Source organism: Euphorbia lathyris, chromosome 4 (assembly GCF_963576675.1).
Source record: "Euphorbia lathyris chromosome 4, ddEupLath1.1, whole genome shotgun sequence".
NCBI lineage: Eukaryota > Viridiplantae > Streptophyta > Magnoliopsida > Malpighiales > Euphorbiaceae > Euphorbia > Euphorbia lathyris.
In genome coordinates this window covers 64007669-64020987 of record NC_088913.1, presented here as the reverse complement: position 1 = coordinate 64020987, position 13319 = coordinate 64007669, and the positions used below count along the sequence as shown (strand labels likewise).

The 13319-nt window shown below is 33.3% G+C and overlaps 1 protein-coding gene across 3 annotated transcripts; it reads right to left on the bottom strand.

Moving 5' to 3' along the window:
• Positions 1-5251: 5251 nt before the first annotated feature.
• LOC136226161 (protein MAEA homolog) lies at positions 5252-12928 on the bottom strand. 3 transcript variants are annotated; one of them, XR_010687622.1, is made up of 8 exons: positions 12492-12928; positions 11974-12168; positions 10922-11044; positions 9947-10132; positions 9040-9173; positions 8202-8388; positions 7922-8111; positions 5252-7314 (listed from the first exon to the last, which is right to left on the bottom strand). XR_010687622.1 is itself a non-coding variant. In XM_066014494.1 (7 exons), exons 1-7 carry the CDS (start codon positions 12807-12809, stop codon positions 8010-8012), a joined length of 1245 nt encoding a protein of 414 aa, XP_065870566.1. In that variant the 5' UTR covers positions 12810-12928; the 3' UTR covers positions 7722-8009. The 3 variants fall into 3 exon arrangements, 1 of the variants encoding a protein (XP_065870566.1); XR_010687623.1 differs by lacking the exon at positions 5252-7314 and adding an exon at positions 7524-7706; XM_066014494.1 differs by lacking the exon at positions 5252-7314 and having other exon boundaries at positions 7722-8111.
• Between the last annotated feature and the right edge of the window lie 391 nt (positions 12929-13319).

Genomic DNA, 13319 nt, shown 5'->3' with positions numbered 1-13319 from the left:
TTTTAGAAAGCATTAAGTTGAAAAAAGTGAAACTGCATTCACCAAAAACAAATAAAGACTTGATACATAAATTTATCCTTCGACTTGATACATTTTATCTCATGGTACCCTAAATTTTTTTAGAAACCTTTTACACACCTCAACTTGTTATTTTTTGTCACTCTAGCACACCTAATTACCGAGTTGACAGCTTAATGATTATGACATGGCATAACACACAAAACACAAAATTGAAGAAGAGCATGAATGTTGTATTTACTTATGATATGCAATTATTTTCCCTGTAAAAAAAATTTGTTTTCTCCAAATAACATGAAATATTTTTTTACCAGCAAGACCACTGGATGTTAAAACTATAAATGAAAAAAGATACAAAAGATAAGGAAAAGATCTTAGTAATTAAGATTGAAAGAATTAAGCTATTTAAATAGTTGCACATAACAAACAGAACAAGAAAAATAGAACCGTGTGTAACAACTCCTAAAAGCATGGGTTAACTAACAATAAAAACAAAAGAGATGTTACCTTAACAATAAGGATTTTATTATGACTAAAACAAAACTCAACATTTCCTCCCTTAAACTGAATGCAATAAGCATTCGTTTATATCAATTACTAAACAAACTCCTAACTTTGCACGCAACTTTATATTGTAAAAGCATCCAACTTGAGTGATTTTGTCATTAAATCACCCAACTATTCTTGATTGTTGCAATAAAGCAGTTGTATAGTACCTACCTTTGTAAGCTCTCTTAAAAAAATGAAACCGCATATCTGTATGCTTGCTTTGACCATGCCTCGCAAGATTCTTTGAAAGTTTGATTTCTGAACTATTATCACAATGAATAATAGTAGTATTACCTTGACTGAGACTTAATTTTTCTACTACCATTCTCAGCCATATTGTTTGACACATGCAAGAGGATGCAACAATGTATTCAACTTCGGTGGTGGAGAGACTTACTACATGTTGCTTTTTCAACAACCAAGACACTACTCCTGAACCCAACAAAAAGCATAACCTGAAGTTCTTTTCCTTTCTTCTAAATCTCCAACATAATCAATATCTGTGTAAGCAATAAGTTCATTATTTCCTCCCTTCTTGTAGAAAATTCCAAAATCTAGAGTCCCCTTCAAATAACTCAGCACCCTTTTTGCTACTTGTAAATGAAACTCAGTAGGATTTTCCATGTACCTACTAATAAGACCCACCACGAACATCACATCTGGTCGAGTAGTTGTGAGATACATGAGACTATCGACAATCTATTTAAAATGACTTATGATCAGAATATTCCCTTCTTTTCCTTTCTTGATAAACAAAGTATGCTCATAGTCGCATTTTTCAAAACCCTCCTTTATGAAATATGCTTCTATACGGCTATACCAAGCTCATGGCGCTTGCTTAAGGCCGTAAAGTGCCCTTTTCAACTTATAAACTTTGTGTTCCTATCCGTTTTGCACATAACTAGAGGCCTATTCCATAAAAACCTCTTTATTCAGCTCACCATATAGAAATGCTGATTTGACATCTAGCTGATAAATATCACATCCTTTTTTAGTTGTAAGGGCTACCACCAATCGAATTGTTTCCATATGCGCAACTGGTGCAAATACTTATGTACAATCGATCCCATACTCCTGAGAATACCCCTTCATGACAAGCCTCGCCTTGTATTTATCAACTTCACCATTCTCATTAAACTTTGTTTGTATACCCATTTCACTCCAATTTTCTTTGCTCCTTCAGATAACTTTGTCAACTCCTATGTATCATTTCACTTTATTGCTTCAATTTCTGCATTCATAGCTTTCCTCCACTTCTTGCTTTTTATAACATCTTCAAAACGAATAGGATCAAAAACTATAATCAAGCCAATTGAGTTTGTTCTTTGGACATCCATTCTCTTGTCTCATAGTCACGCATCCATGATGGTTGTCTCCTTATCATCCCTTCATTTGTGTCGGGTGTGACCTCGTCGTCTAAAGAATCAGAAGAAAAATGATGGTCTTCTTCTTTGACATGAGTATCTGAATCAGATTGCAACTCTTCTTCTCCTTCTTCTATATGATTTTCAGAATCAGATTCACTCCCATTTTCATTTCCAGCCAGCTATGATTGTTTTTCCCCACCCCATTCCAAATCACATGCGATGGCTTCTTCATACTTCTTATCACAATCCCAACTTTTGTCTTATTCGAACACAACATCTCGAATTACTATGATCCTTTGAGAGAGCTACGATCATAAAGTTGGCATGCTTTCGACTCCTCACTAACTCCTAGCAAAACACAAATCAGACTTTTATCATCTAGTTTTATGCGTTTGCTACAAGGTACATGAACGTGAGCTATGCATCCAAACACCCTGAAATATTTTATGGAAGCTTTGATTCCGCTCCATGCTTCTTCTGGAGTATTATTTTTCACTGCAAAAGTCAGACTTCGATTTAGGACATACATTGTCCAATTGACAACTTCAAGACAGAAAGTTTTTGGAACTTTCTTTTACGCAATCATGCTTTGTACCATATTCATAATGGTTCTGTTCTTTCTTTATGCGACTCCATTTTGTTGCGGCGTGTAAGCAGCTGTCAGTTGTCTTTGTATACCATTTACATTATAGAAATTATTGAATTCTTATGATGTAAACTCTCCTCCTCGATCGTAGAGTTCGAATTGGTGTTTTGTCTTCTTTTCCGCACAAATTTTGAATCTTTTGAAAAATTCAAAGGCTTTTGATTTATCTATAAAAAAGAAAACTCATGTTTTTTTAGTGAAATCATCGGTAAAAGTAAGTAAATACTGTTTTTTGCTATTGGAGATGGGTGTTAGGCGAATTCCGTAAGTGCACGGTTCCGCTTGTAGTAATATAAGATATCACTAGTTTTTGACCCGTGCGATGCACGGATTCATCTTAATATATAAATATTAACAAAAATATAATTTAATAATTACAATTAATGATATAAAGGTTCTATATAAATTAAATATTATTATTTTATTTTCACATTTAATTTAAATAATCTTTTTATAGATAAATATAATAATATACTTAAAATTAATATATTATATATTATATTATATTTTTTATCAGTAAAAAATAATGAAGTGACACCTCAACTCCATCGTTACTGTTTTATATTATATATAGATATGCAGAGAATTAGAGAGATTTTATGGATTAATTTAAATTATGTAGAACTTTTAGATATAGATATGCAGAGAATTGGAGAGATTTTAGAGATTAATTTAAATTCTGTATAACTCTTAGATATAGTACGGATAAAATAATCTTTTTATAAATAAATATAATAATAAAACTAAAGTTAATATATTATATTTTATATTATATTTTTTATCAGTAAAAAAGGAGGAAGTGACACATCTCAGCTCCATCGTTACTGTTTTATATTATATATAGATATGCAGAGAATTAGAGAGATTTTAGGGATTAATTTAAATTATGTAGAACTTTTAGATATAGATACGCAGAGAATTAGAGAGATTTTAGGGATTTATTTAAATTCTGTAGAACTCTTAGATATAGTACAGATAAAATAATCTTTTTATAAATAAATATAATAATATAACTAAAGTTAATATATTATATTTTTTATCAGTAAAAAATGAGGAAGTGACACATCAGCTCCACCGTTACGGTTTTATATTATATATAGATATATGCAGAGAATTAGAGAGATTTTAGGGATTAATTTAAATTATGTAGAACTTTTAGATATAGATATGCAGAGAATTAGAGAGATTTTAAGGATTTATTTAAATTCTGTAGAACTCTTAGATATAGTACGGATAAAATAATCTTTTTATAAATAAATATAATAATATAACTAAAGTTAATATATTATATTTTTTATTATATTTTTTATCAGTAAAAAAGGAGGAAGTGACACCTCAGCTTCATCGTTACTGTTTTATATTATATATAGATATGCGGAGAATTAGAGAGATTTTAGGGATTAATTTAAATTATGTAAAACTTTTAGATATAGATATGCAGAGAATTAGAGAGATTTTAGGGATTTATTTAAATTCTGTAGAACTCTTAGATATAGTACGGATAAAATAATATTTTTATAAATAAATATAATAATATAACTAAAGTTAATATATTATATTTTTTATCAGTAAAAAAAAGGAGGAAGTGACACATCAGCTCCATCGTTACAGTTTTATATTATATATAGATATGCAGAGAATTAGAGAGATTTTAGGGATTAATTTAAATTATGTAAAACTTTTAGATATAGATATGAAGAGAATTAGAGAGATTTTAAGGATTTATTTAAATTCTGTAGAACTCTTAGATATAGTACGGATAAAATAATCTTTTTATAAATAAATATAATAATATAACTAAAGTTAATATATTATATTTTTTATTATATTTTTTATCAGTAAAAAAGGAGGAAGTGACACCTCAGCTCCATCGTTACTGTTTTATATTATATATAGATATGCAGAAAAATAGAGAGATTTTAGGGATTAATTTAAATTATGTATAACTTTTAGATATAGATATGCAGAGAATTAGACAGATTTTAGGGATTTATTTAAATTCTGTATAACTCTTAGATATAGTACGGATAAAATAATCTTCTTATAAATAAATATAACAATATAACTAAAGTTAATATATTATATTTCTATTATATTTTTTATCAGTAAAAAAGAAGGAAGTGACACCTCAGCTCCATCGTTACTGTTTTATATTATATATAGATTTCCACAGAGAATGCTAATTAACTACTATAACACGTTTTATTTATAAATTCGTTTTCTCTTGGTTATAGAGAATAAATAATTTGATTTGAAAATATTTTTGTTTAAAAAGAAGGATAATAATACTTAAATTATATTTCCTAAGTTTCTATTCCGTGAATAGCTCGGGATATATACAGATTTTTATAAGTTTAAACCTGAAAACACTTTCCAAACTTACTGCAGTTGTATCAGATATAAATATTTAATCCAATCTCTCCATCCATGATTAAATAACTTGGATATTTTTAGATAGATAATCCTAATTCCTCGACCTATCGTAGTGAATTAGAATTAAGAATTAAAAACGAAACAAGTAGATTATGTGACACAATTATCCTTTTATGAACTGAATCTCTTCTAACTTCATAAAATGATAATTATTCCTATGTCTTGCTTAAATGGATTTCCCTAGAATATTCATATAAGCAGTGATAGAATCTAATGATGAACAAAGAATAATTTGCCTAAGATTGAATTATGATTTTGATAAACAAGTGTTTGACAAAGTTAATGATTTGTCAAAAGTAAAGAATACAGAGAATAAAGACTACAACAAATGAGAGTATAGGGGTTGTGAATCCTTTTACTGTCTCTGTAAGGTTTGTCAGACCTCTGGGCGTCTTCTTCTTTTGTATCTTGTATCTTGTATCTCGAGGAAGTGTTTCTCTCGATCTTGCTTCTTTCAATGTTGGAAATACAAGCTTAGAAACTGTAGAATCTTCCTTGCTTATAGTATACTTTCTGTAACTATGTCTGTATTATTTTTCTCTCTTTCTGTATATTGAATGGAGAAAGGAGTATCCTTCTTATAATGGGTGAAGAATCATGTCTCTTCAAGATGATAACTCTTCAAGTGTTGTTATGGAGAGTCATAGCCCGTGGTGAAGAAGAATGATGGTTCAGGATGAAAGAGATACAATTGTACTGAAGAATCATGCCTTTTTGTAGTGAAGACGTTGGTCACGAACGAGACAGGGGTGTCACGTTCGTGACTTTGCTTTGCCATGAAAAGTTGGTGGAATTGTCTGTCAGGATCGCGACAGATGATCTTCTGTCAATGGTTGATTTCGAGCATGATCACGAACGGGATAGGGGTGTCACGATCGTGATAGATGTTTTTGCCCTAATTTGGCTCTTTTCTTCTGTCTTTGATCTGTTCGTTGGCGATATTCCTTCGTATTGAGCTTTTATGTATTTCAAACCTATCTCTGGAGAAATCATGAACAAACAAGTGAAATCTTTCCAAAACCTATCCTAAACTAAGCTAACTGCATTAATATAAATATGAATATGCATGCATAAATACGTAAATTCAAGACTTATCAATGGGTTTGATTGGTCCGCAAATATCAGAATGTATTAATTGAAGAGTTTGTAAAGCTCTCCATGTGCTCCTTTTCGGAAAAGAATCTCGGTGTTGCTTTCCCACCAAACAATTCTTGCAAAGAGTCTTGAATTATGGTAAACCATCCACCATTGCCTTTTGTTGAAGAGTTCTTAAACCCGAAAAACTCAAATGTCCAAATCTATAATGCCAAAGTTGTACGGTGTCCTCGGTAACAATGTTGAAACATACTGATTTCACGGTTATGGTGTAGCTTGTAATATGAACATCCTATTTGAAGACATCTTCGTATCCATGACAAGCTTTTCTCAAGATGAAACACCTTGCACCTTCCATTTTGTAATAGAACATCAAACCCTTTTTCTTGTAATTGACCAATACTCAACAAGTTGTTCTTCAATTCAGGTATATAAAAGGCACCACTAATGATTTGTTTTATTCCATTCACTAGCAACCTGATATTACCTTTTCTCATTACTGCCATGGTTGAGTTGTTGCCCAATTTCACTAAGTTTCTAAATTTTTCATTTAAATCTGAAAAATATTCTTTTTTGCCACACATGTGATTGCTGCAACCTGAATCAAGATACCATACATCTTCTTTGCCATTTTTATTTGTATCCACGCATGCCATCAACAACATTTCTTCTTCCGTCTCTGCGAAATTTGCTCCTTTCTCTTTATTTAAGCATTCCCATTGAAAATGCCCAAGTTTGTGACATTGATAATACTCTAATGTTGATTTATCGAAGTAGTAGTGTCTGCCTCTTCCATGACCTGAACCTTTCGGACTGATCTCCATGAGTAATCTTCAAAGCTTGTTCTTCTTCAACATGGGAATTCATCTGCTGCTCATGCACAAGCAAATTGCTTTGCAATTCATCGATTTGAACACACAACATAGGCGAATTTTGGAGTCATGGGTCTTAGAATTTTATTGACAACATCAATATCTCCTTTATTTTTCACCAGTTACTTTCATTTTGTTAACAATAGTAAGAGTTCGAGCAAAGTACTCACTTACAGTTTCTCTTAGCGTCCGGTCGAGCGGAGGAGTCTCGAAAGTGGCAATGATGGTTTTGGTTAAACTTAGTTTAGTAAAGAAGATGAACACAAAAGAAGATGTTCAATGAAGAATACACCAGAAGAAGAAAATGCCCAGCACAAGAAGGAAAAAGAATAATCTGGAAAGAGGAAAATAAAGTAAATGTCAAAAAATTGCTACATGTTATTGATTTATTGGTCAAATGACACTTTATCCGCAATTGTGCAACAATCTCTAGTGGTGTTAAAAATTAGAGGCGTTAGAGTTATAAATAAACAAGTTAAGTTGTGGTTACTCAAAAAGTTTGGAATGCAAAAGGCCAAATTGAAGTGTGTGGTTACTCAAAACTTGTTGCTATTTTCTGTAATTTTACAATTTCCGATAAAAAAATTTCTTTAATCCTCAGTTTTCACAGCAGAATACTAATTTCCAAGTATCTTTAGCTTTAATTAATCAATTAAGATATTATCAGAAAATAAACCGGACTATAACAAGTTCCAATTAGCCTATTCAACCCCATCCACAAATTATCTGGAAAAAAAAAAAGAAAATAAACCTTTAGCATGATGCTATAAAATCCAACTCTACAAAAGGAGGTAAACATAAATTAAACAGTAAATAATCACATTATCAACAATTTCAGAGATTATTCAAATTTCAAGAGAGCTGCAGGAAATATAAGATCGTGCTATATGTACAAGCAGCATGTCTTCAGGGCTAAATACCAGAGGTGTGTAAGGAATTACCAAGATTGCAAGTCATTCTAAGTTCCACTAGTATTCACAGGATCTTTCCTTTCACGATTACTTTCTTCCATTTCTTCCGCTTGCAGATTCACGATATATACGCCTTTACCACATCACTGTAATTGCAGACCAAACCTGTCCGAGGACAAGTTATTTTACCGTTGTTTTTCTTCGCCATTTCCTCGAGTGCCTGCAAAGGCCAACACACAAAGAAATAAAAAGTCAGACAAATCTAACTGTGCAAACTATACAATATTTACTAATAGGTTAAAGTTTGAACCTTGGTGCTGTAGACATATCCATTGGGCAAGACTTGTGGCGGATTCTCTGTGTCCATCAGTTCTTTAGTTATGTAGCAAACAAGTTTTGAATGATGCTGCTTTGAGTATGGCAGCGGCACTGCTAACTTCCGGAAGCTCTCCTGTGACAGTGGATCCTCTTTTGTGCAATCATCTTCATAACAATATCTAAGATAGTCAAGGGGAACAAAAAAAAAAAAAAGCACTTGGCTAACATAGTGAATCATGAAGCTCTTATCTCATGAATTACATTAGGAACCTTGAAAAATTGTAAACATCAATCATGGACTTGAGGGCGAGCCTTGGCGCAACGGTAAAACGTTGTTGCCGTGTGACCAGAGGTCACGGGTTCGAGTCTTAGGAGCGGCCTCTTGCCAATTAAATTGGCAAGGGAAGGCTTGCCCCCAATACACCCTTGTGGTGGGACCCCTCCCCGGACCCTCGCTCAGCGGGGACGCGTAATGCGACCGGGCCGCCCTTTTTTTTTATCAATCATGGACTTGCATATTCTCTAGCCTGTGCCTTTTCCTCTTTCCCATTTAGCTCTTTTTCGATGTTCTACTCCAAACAGTAGATCTAAAGTGTTTGTTAGGATTGAGAAATAGTTGATGACAGATATTTTGAAAAGAAAATCAGCTAATATTTACAGGCTACCAGCAATAGCAAATGGCACCACTTGCTAGAAGCAACTGCTTCAACAAGTGGTAATTGTCCATGCCAGGGATAGGAAGTTGTCAAAAACTTAGACAATGTTACCATAAAGAGAGGGAGAGAGAGAAGTTAACATCTAATAAAAAAAAGTTAACTAATATTGGATACGGAGTTTTTAGTGCTGATAGGCCTGCCTGCAAATAAATATTCAGCAATGGCTCCAATGTCATACCATATAACTTACAGAATTCCTGTTTAAACAGATCAACCAAGTAGTCCCACTGTTTTGGTTCAAATAAAACCTGAAAACATTAGACATCAAATTAGTAAAAAATACTTGAAAACTCCAAAGAAGTAAATATACGAGGAAGAACAGGATAAGGAAATAAGCCATCATAATACTTAAGCAAAGCCTCGGGGCAAAACTCAGGTTTCAAACATCTAAGTTATTTCTTAACCTCATAGCAAATACATTCACAGCCAAACAGAGATTCAAAAAATCTAACAAGAAACACCGATGGAAATATGCAATGGAAACAGCAAGTTCAGAACCCCTATGTTTTCAATATTTAACCCGCCAGCTCATGCCATTTAAGTCTCAGAAAATGATTGACCCTTTTGGCAGTCTTAGATTTCAGGTTTAAATATATACATAAAAAATGAAAAACAGGTCAACAACATTCTAAGCAATAAAGTTCCTTCCTAAATTGAGAATCAAAATAAGTAGTACTGAAATAATATTCTGGCTGACACATTCATGATATTGTTCTCAGGGAACACTAAGAAAATCTTCCCCTATTTTACCACAGGGAACGGACATCTATCAATCATGTATAGAACATCGGCATTCAACACAAACTGAAGAATACTTTTATCTAAGTAAAAGGCATAAAGAAGGCTTCCATAGCAGAAGTCTCACACACCTATTAAGTATGTGCAGATAAATCTGGACACAGAGAGAAGACTTTTTTCAACTGTAACTGGAATTATTTTACAACTGGTTAAAATTCATGAATTGTTATATTCATAATGTATACAGTGATCTTAGTAACATTATTAACATTGATAAGCTCACCTTGTAAGTTGAACATTCAGTATGACTCTTAAAAGCCAATGTTGCCATGACCCGTTGTAATTCTTTCATATGTGTAGCTCCCCAAGGAGCAAGATGTTTACGAGCATATGCAATGGCACGGATGTTGTTTTCAGCTCGTACCAACTCTATGAATTCTTGAAGTCTCAACTGGAATTCAAATTTGCTCTACCATCATAAAAGCAATAAAAATTATAAGTGACCTGATAAATATTTGCAGAAATCATTATGATTATAATCCATTCAGTAAATGGCAGATGAAGGAATCACATAATTTTTTACTGCAGATTAAAGAAGAAATAAATGCTCAGAGTCCAACCTGAAACTTAGTAAGAGCTTCAGTAGTTGTAGATGAGAAAATGATGATAATAATAATAATAATAATAATAATAATAATAAAAGAAAAACTAAATGAAGTTTTGAAAATGACTACAAAATTACAACATAATAAATTACATATTGAATGTCAAAGAAAACAAATTTCATATAAGTAAAATTCACATAGTATCACTGTCATTAACATTTATACCTCAATTTCATAACATACACAAGGAAATAAGGAAAAGAACAAGAATTAATAGAGTAGGCAAGAAAAATTATAAGTTTTAAGTTAACAAACCCACACTTTAATTCATGCTATCTCTTCTTTAGGTATACATATCAGTGTTTGCAATGTTCAATTTGCATCTACACGTTATTTTTCCACTCATATCTATCAAAGTTTGCTTAACCACACCCATGAGGAAAAAGTGGCAAGGGCTCCTCTAAGCCAACCTTAATCGTGCTAAATCACCTCTATTCCCAGCTTCTATGAGGATGTATTCATGAATATGCATGGTAAGGAAGAAAAGGGGCTTCCTATTTTGAGTGCACAACAATAGCTATCAATAAGAAGCCAAACAAGCTGGTTTCCGTTTCCCCACTTTTAAGAGATTTTAAGGACGGAATAGTTTATACCTTTGACTTCTTCAACCGTGATTTATTTTCAGCGCACCAAGCTAAAGCAGGAGTCACCTCCCTATTTTGAAGAGCATCAATAACCTTCCTTGCTTCTTGGAATACATCAATATCAACAAGATCCTGCATTCATTTTGTCATCAGCAAGAAGAGTATAGCCAGCTCAAACAATGTTCCTTTATCCCCTCTAAAGGCTTTGCTTGGACAAAGTGAAGGTATGGTTTTTAATGGAGAGATTCAAAATGATTCCATATGCTATAAAATCTATTTGTCAACTTAACTTTGACCTTCTACAAGTACAAAGAAATAGTAGCAACAGAAAACCAAACTAGAAAGTAGAAATAATGTGGAGTCTTAACATGAATGGACACTGAACATTGATATGAATTGTGCCTGCAAAGCTCAAAAACAAGTCTAGCAGAAAAAATTGAGAAAATTGAACTTGAAACTAAGACTAAAATAGTATAAAGAACCCTACATGAACTTAAAGATCCCAAGATATGCATATGTTGCATGGAAACGGACACGGATACGGAAACTGAAACAGAAACGATACTGGGAAATGTAATTTCTGAAAAACATAGGAAACGGAAACGTGGGGAAACGCGTAAATATTAAAAATATAAGGGTATATTTATAAATACTAAAAGTATAATAATACATTAAAAGAAACAAGAGGAAGAAAGTCAAGAGGAAGAAAGTCCAAGCTCAATAGAGATTCAAGAGGCAAAGATCATAGGAGAAAGAAATATGGTAAGTTCTCTGAATTAAAGGATACAAGGAAGGAATTATCTCTCAAATAGGAAGTTTCAATTTTCCTAATTAGGAATTGCAAAATAGAAAGTTTGAATTTCCAGAATTTTAATCGAAATATGTAGGGAAAACGGTTTAAAAATTGAGAGACGCGTTACGGAAACGTTCCCCGAAACGTTTCCTATCAGTTTCTGAGAGTTTCCATTTGTGACATCTACTGGAAACGGGAAACGGGAAACGCATGTCATGAAGAGTTTCCATGCTTCATAGTATATAATGAAATAATCAATCATAATTACCAGCATATTGCTGCTTTCAGCTAACTTCATTCCAGTGTCATAGTAAGACATTCGCAGCATGTAATCCACTAGAATCCGCTTCAAACGTATGTTGCTCCACTCGGACAGGTTCTCTCCATCTACTGATTCCAAATGGTCAAGTCGAGCACGACACCTCTGCGCTTGCAAGTGCTCTGCCCGACTACCCTCTTCCAACTATATAATCAAAAAACTATACTAATCACTTTATGTAGATCCACAAGAATTACAAACTATAAAAGATAAAAACTGGTCAATTCTCTCACTAAAAAACACCCGAACAGAAAATAATCCAAACTAACTTATTAAATCAGCGAATAAAGAATCCAATTTTAAGATCATAGCTCCATGAACTGTTAAGAATCCAGGAAAAATCAATTGTTAAAACCGGCAATTATCATTTAGCTAACAGTTTTCTTAATTGATTATATAATCGAACTCAAATTGGCTGAAAACTAACACAATTAGTCCTCAATTTGACTCATAGCGTTTTTTAATACCTTTCTTTTGAGCCCCTGCAATCTGGACACAAGAGTGGTAAGCTGCTGAACGGCATCGTCTTTGGACATGTCAGAATCGGCAGCATCATTGACGCCGGATATGACGGAGGAAACTTCCTTCTCAACAGTGCGATGATTAGCTCGGATCGTTTTCTTGTAATGTTCGAAGGGAACTCGCAAGAACTGGTGCTCCAATTTTAAAGATTCTGTCAGTTGCGTGAGTTTTGATGATGGAGTGGTTGTAGCCGGAGTAGCTGCGGTGGTTGTGACTGGTGCGGAGGACACAGAATTTCCATTAGGAAGCGAATCCATTTCCATCGCGAAGGAAATTGAATTTCTCTTGGTCTTCGATGTATCGTATACTACAAACTCTTTTGCAGGTTGATTGAGAGTGGAGATTGGAATCCGAGAAGACGAGATGGAGTTAGAAACGACTGCGTATTGTGTCAGTCGAAATTACTCCGTTTAACCATTGTTGAATTGTGGGCTGATTGAGTTTAGCCCAAGCCCAAATCAAATGTATTAGGACTTTTTAGCAAACCAATGTTAATATAAGAATTATTTTATTAAATATATATATTGTTATAAATAAATTGATGGATGTCCATAAGTATAACCATTATAACTCGGATAGAAATAGACGGCATCTGGTGGACTCAGGTGCTTGCAGCAGATGTAGAGGGCATGTGGAATCTATTTGCCATGCTCTTTGGGACTGTGCTAGGAGTAAAGAGGTGTGGAGAAAAGTCCTCCCTCAAAACCTGCTTCCATCTTTCTTAGCTCGCTCTGATCAGGATTGGTTTATAGATGGAGTTAGTGGGAAGCTGT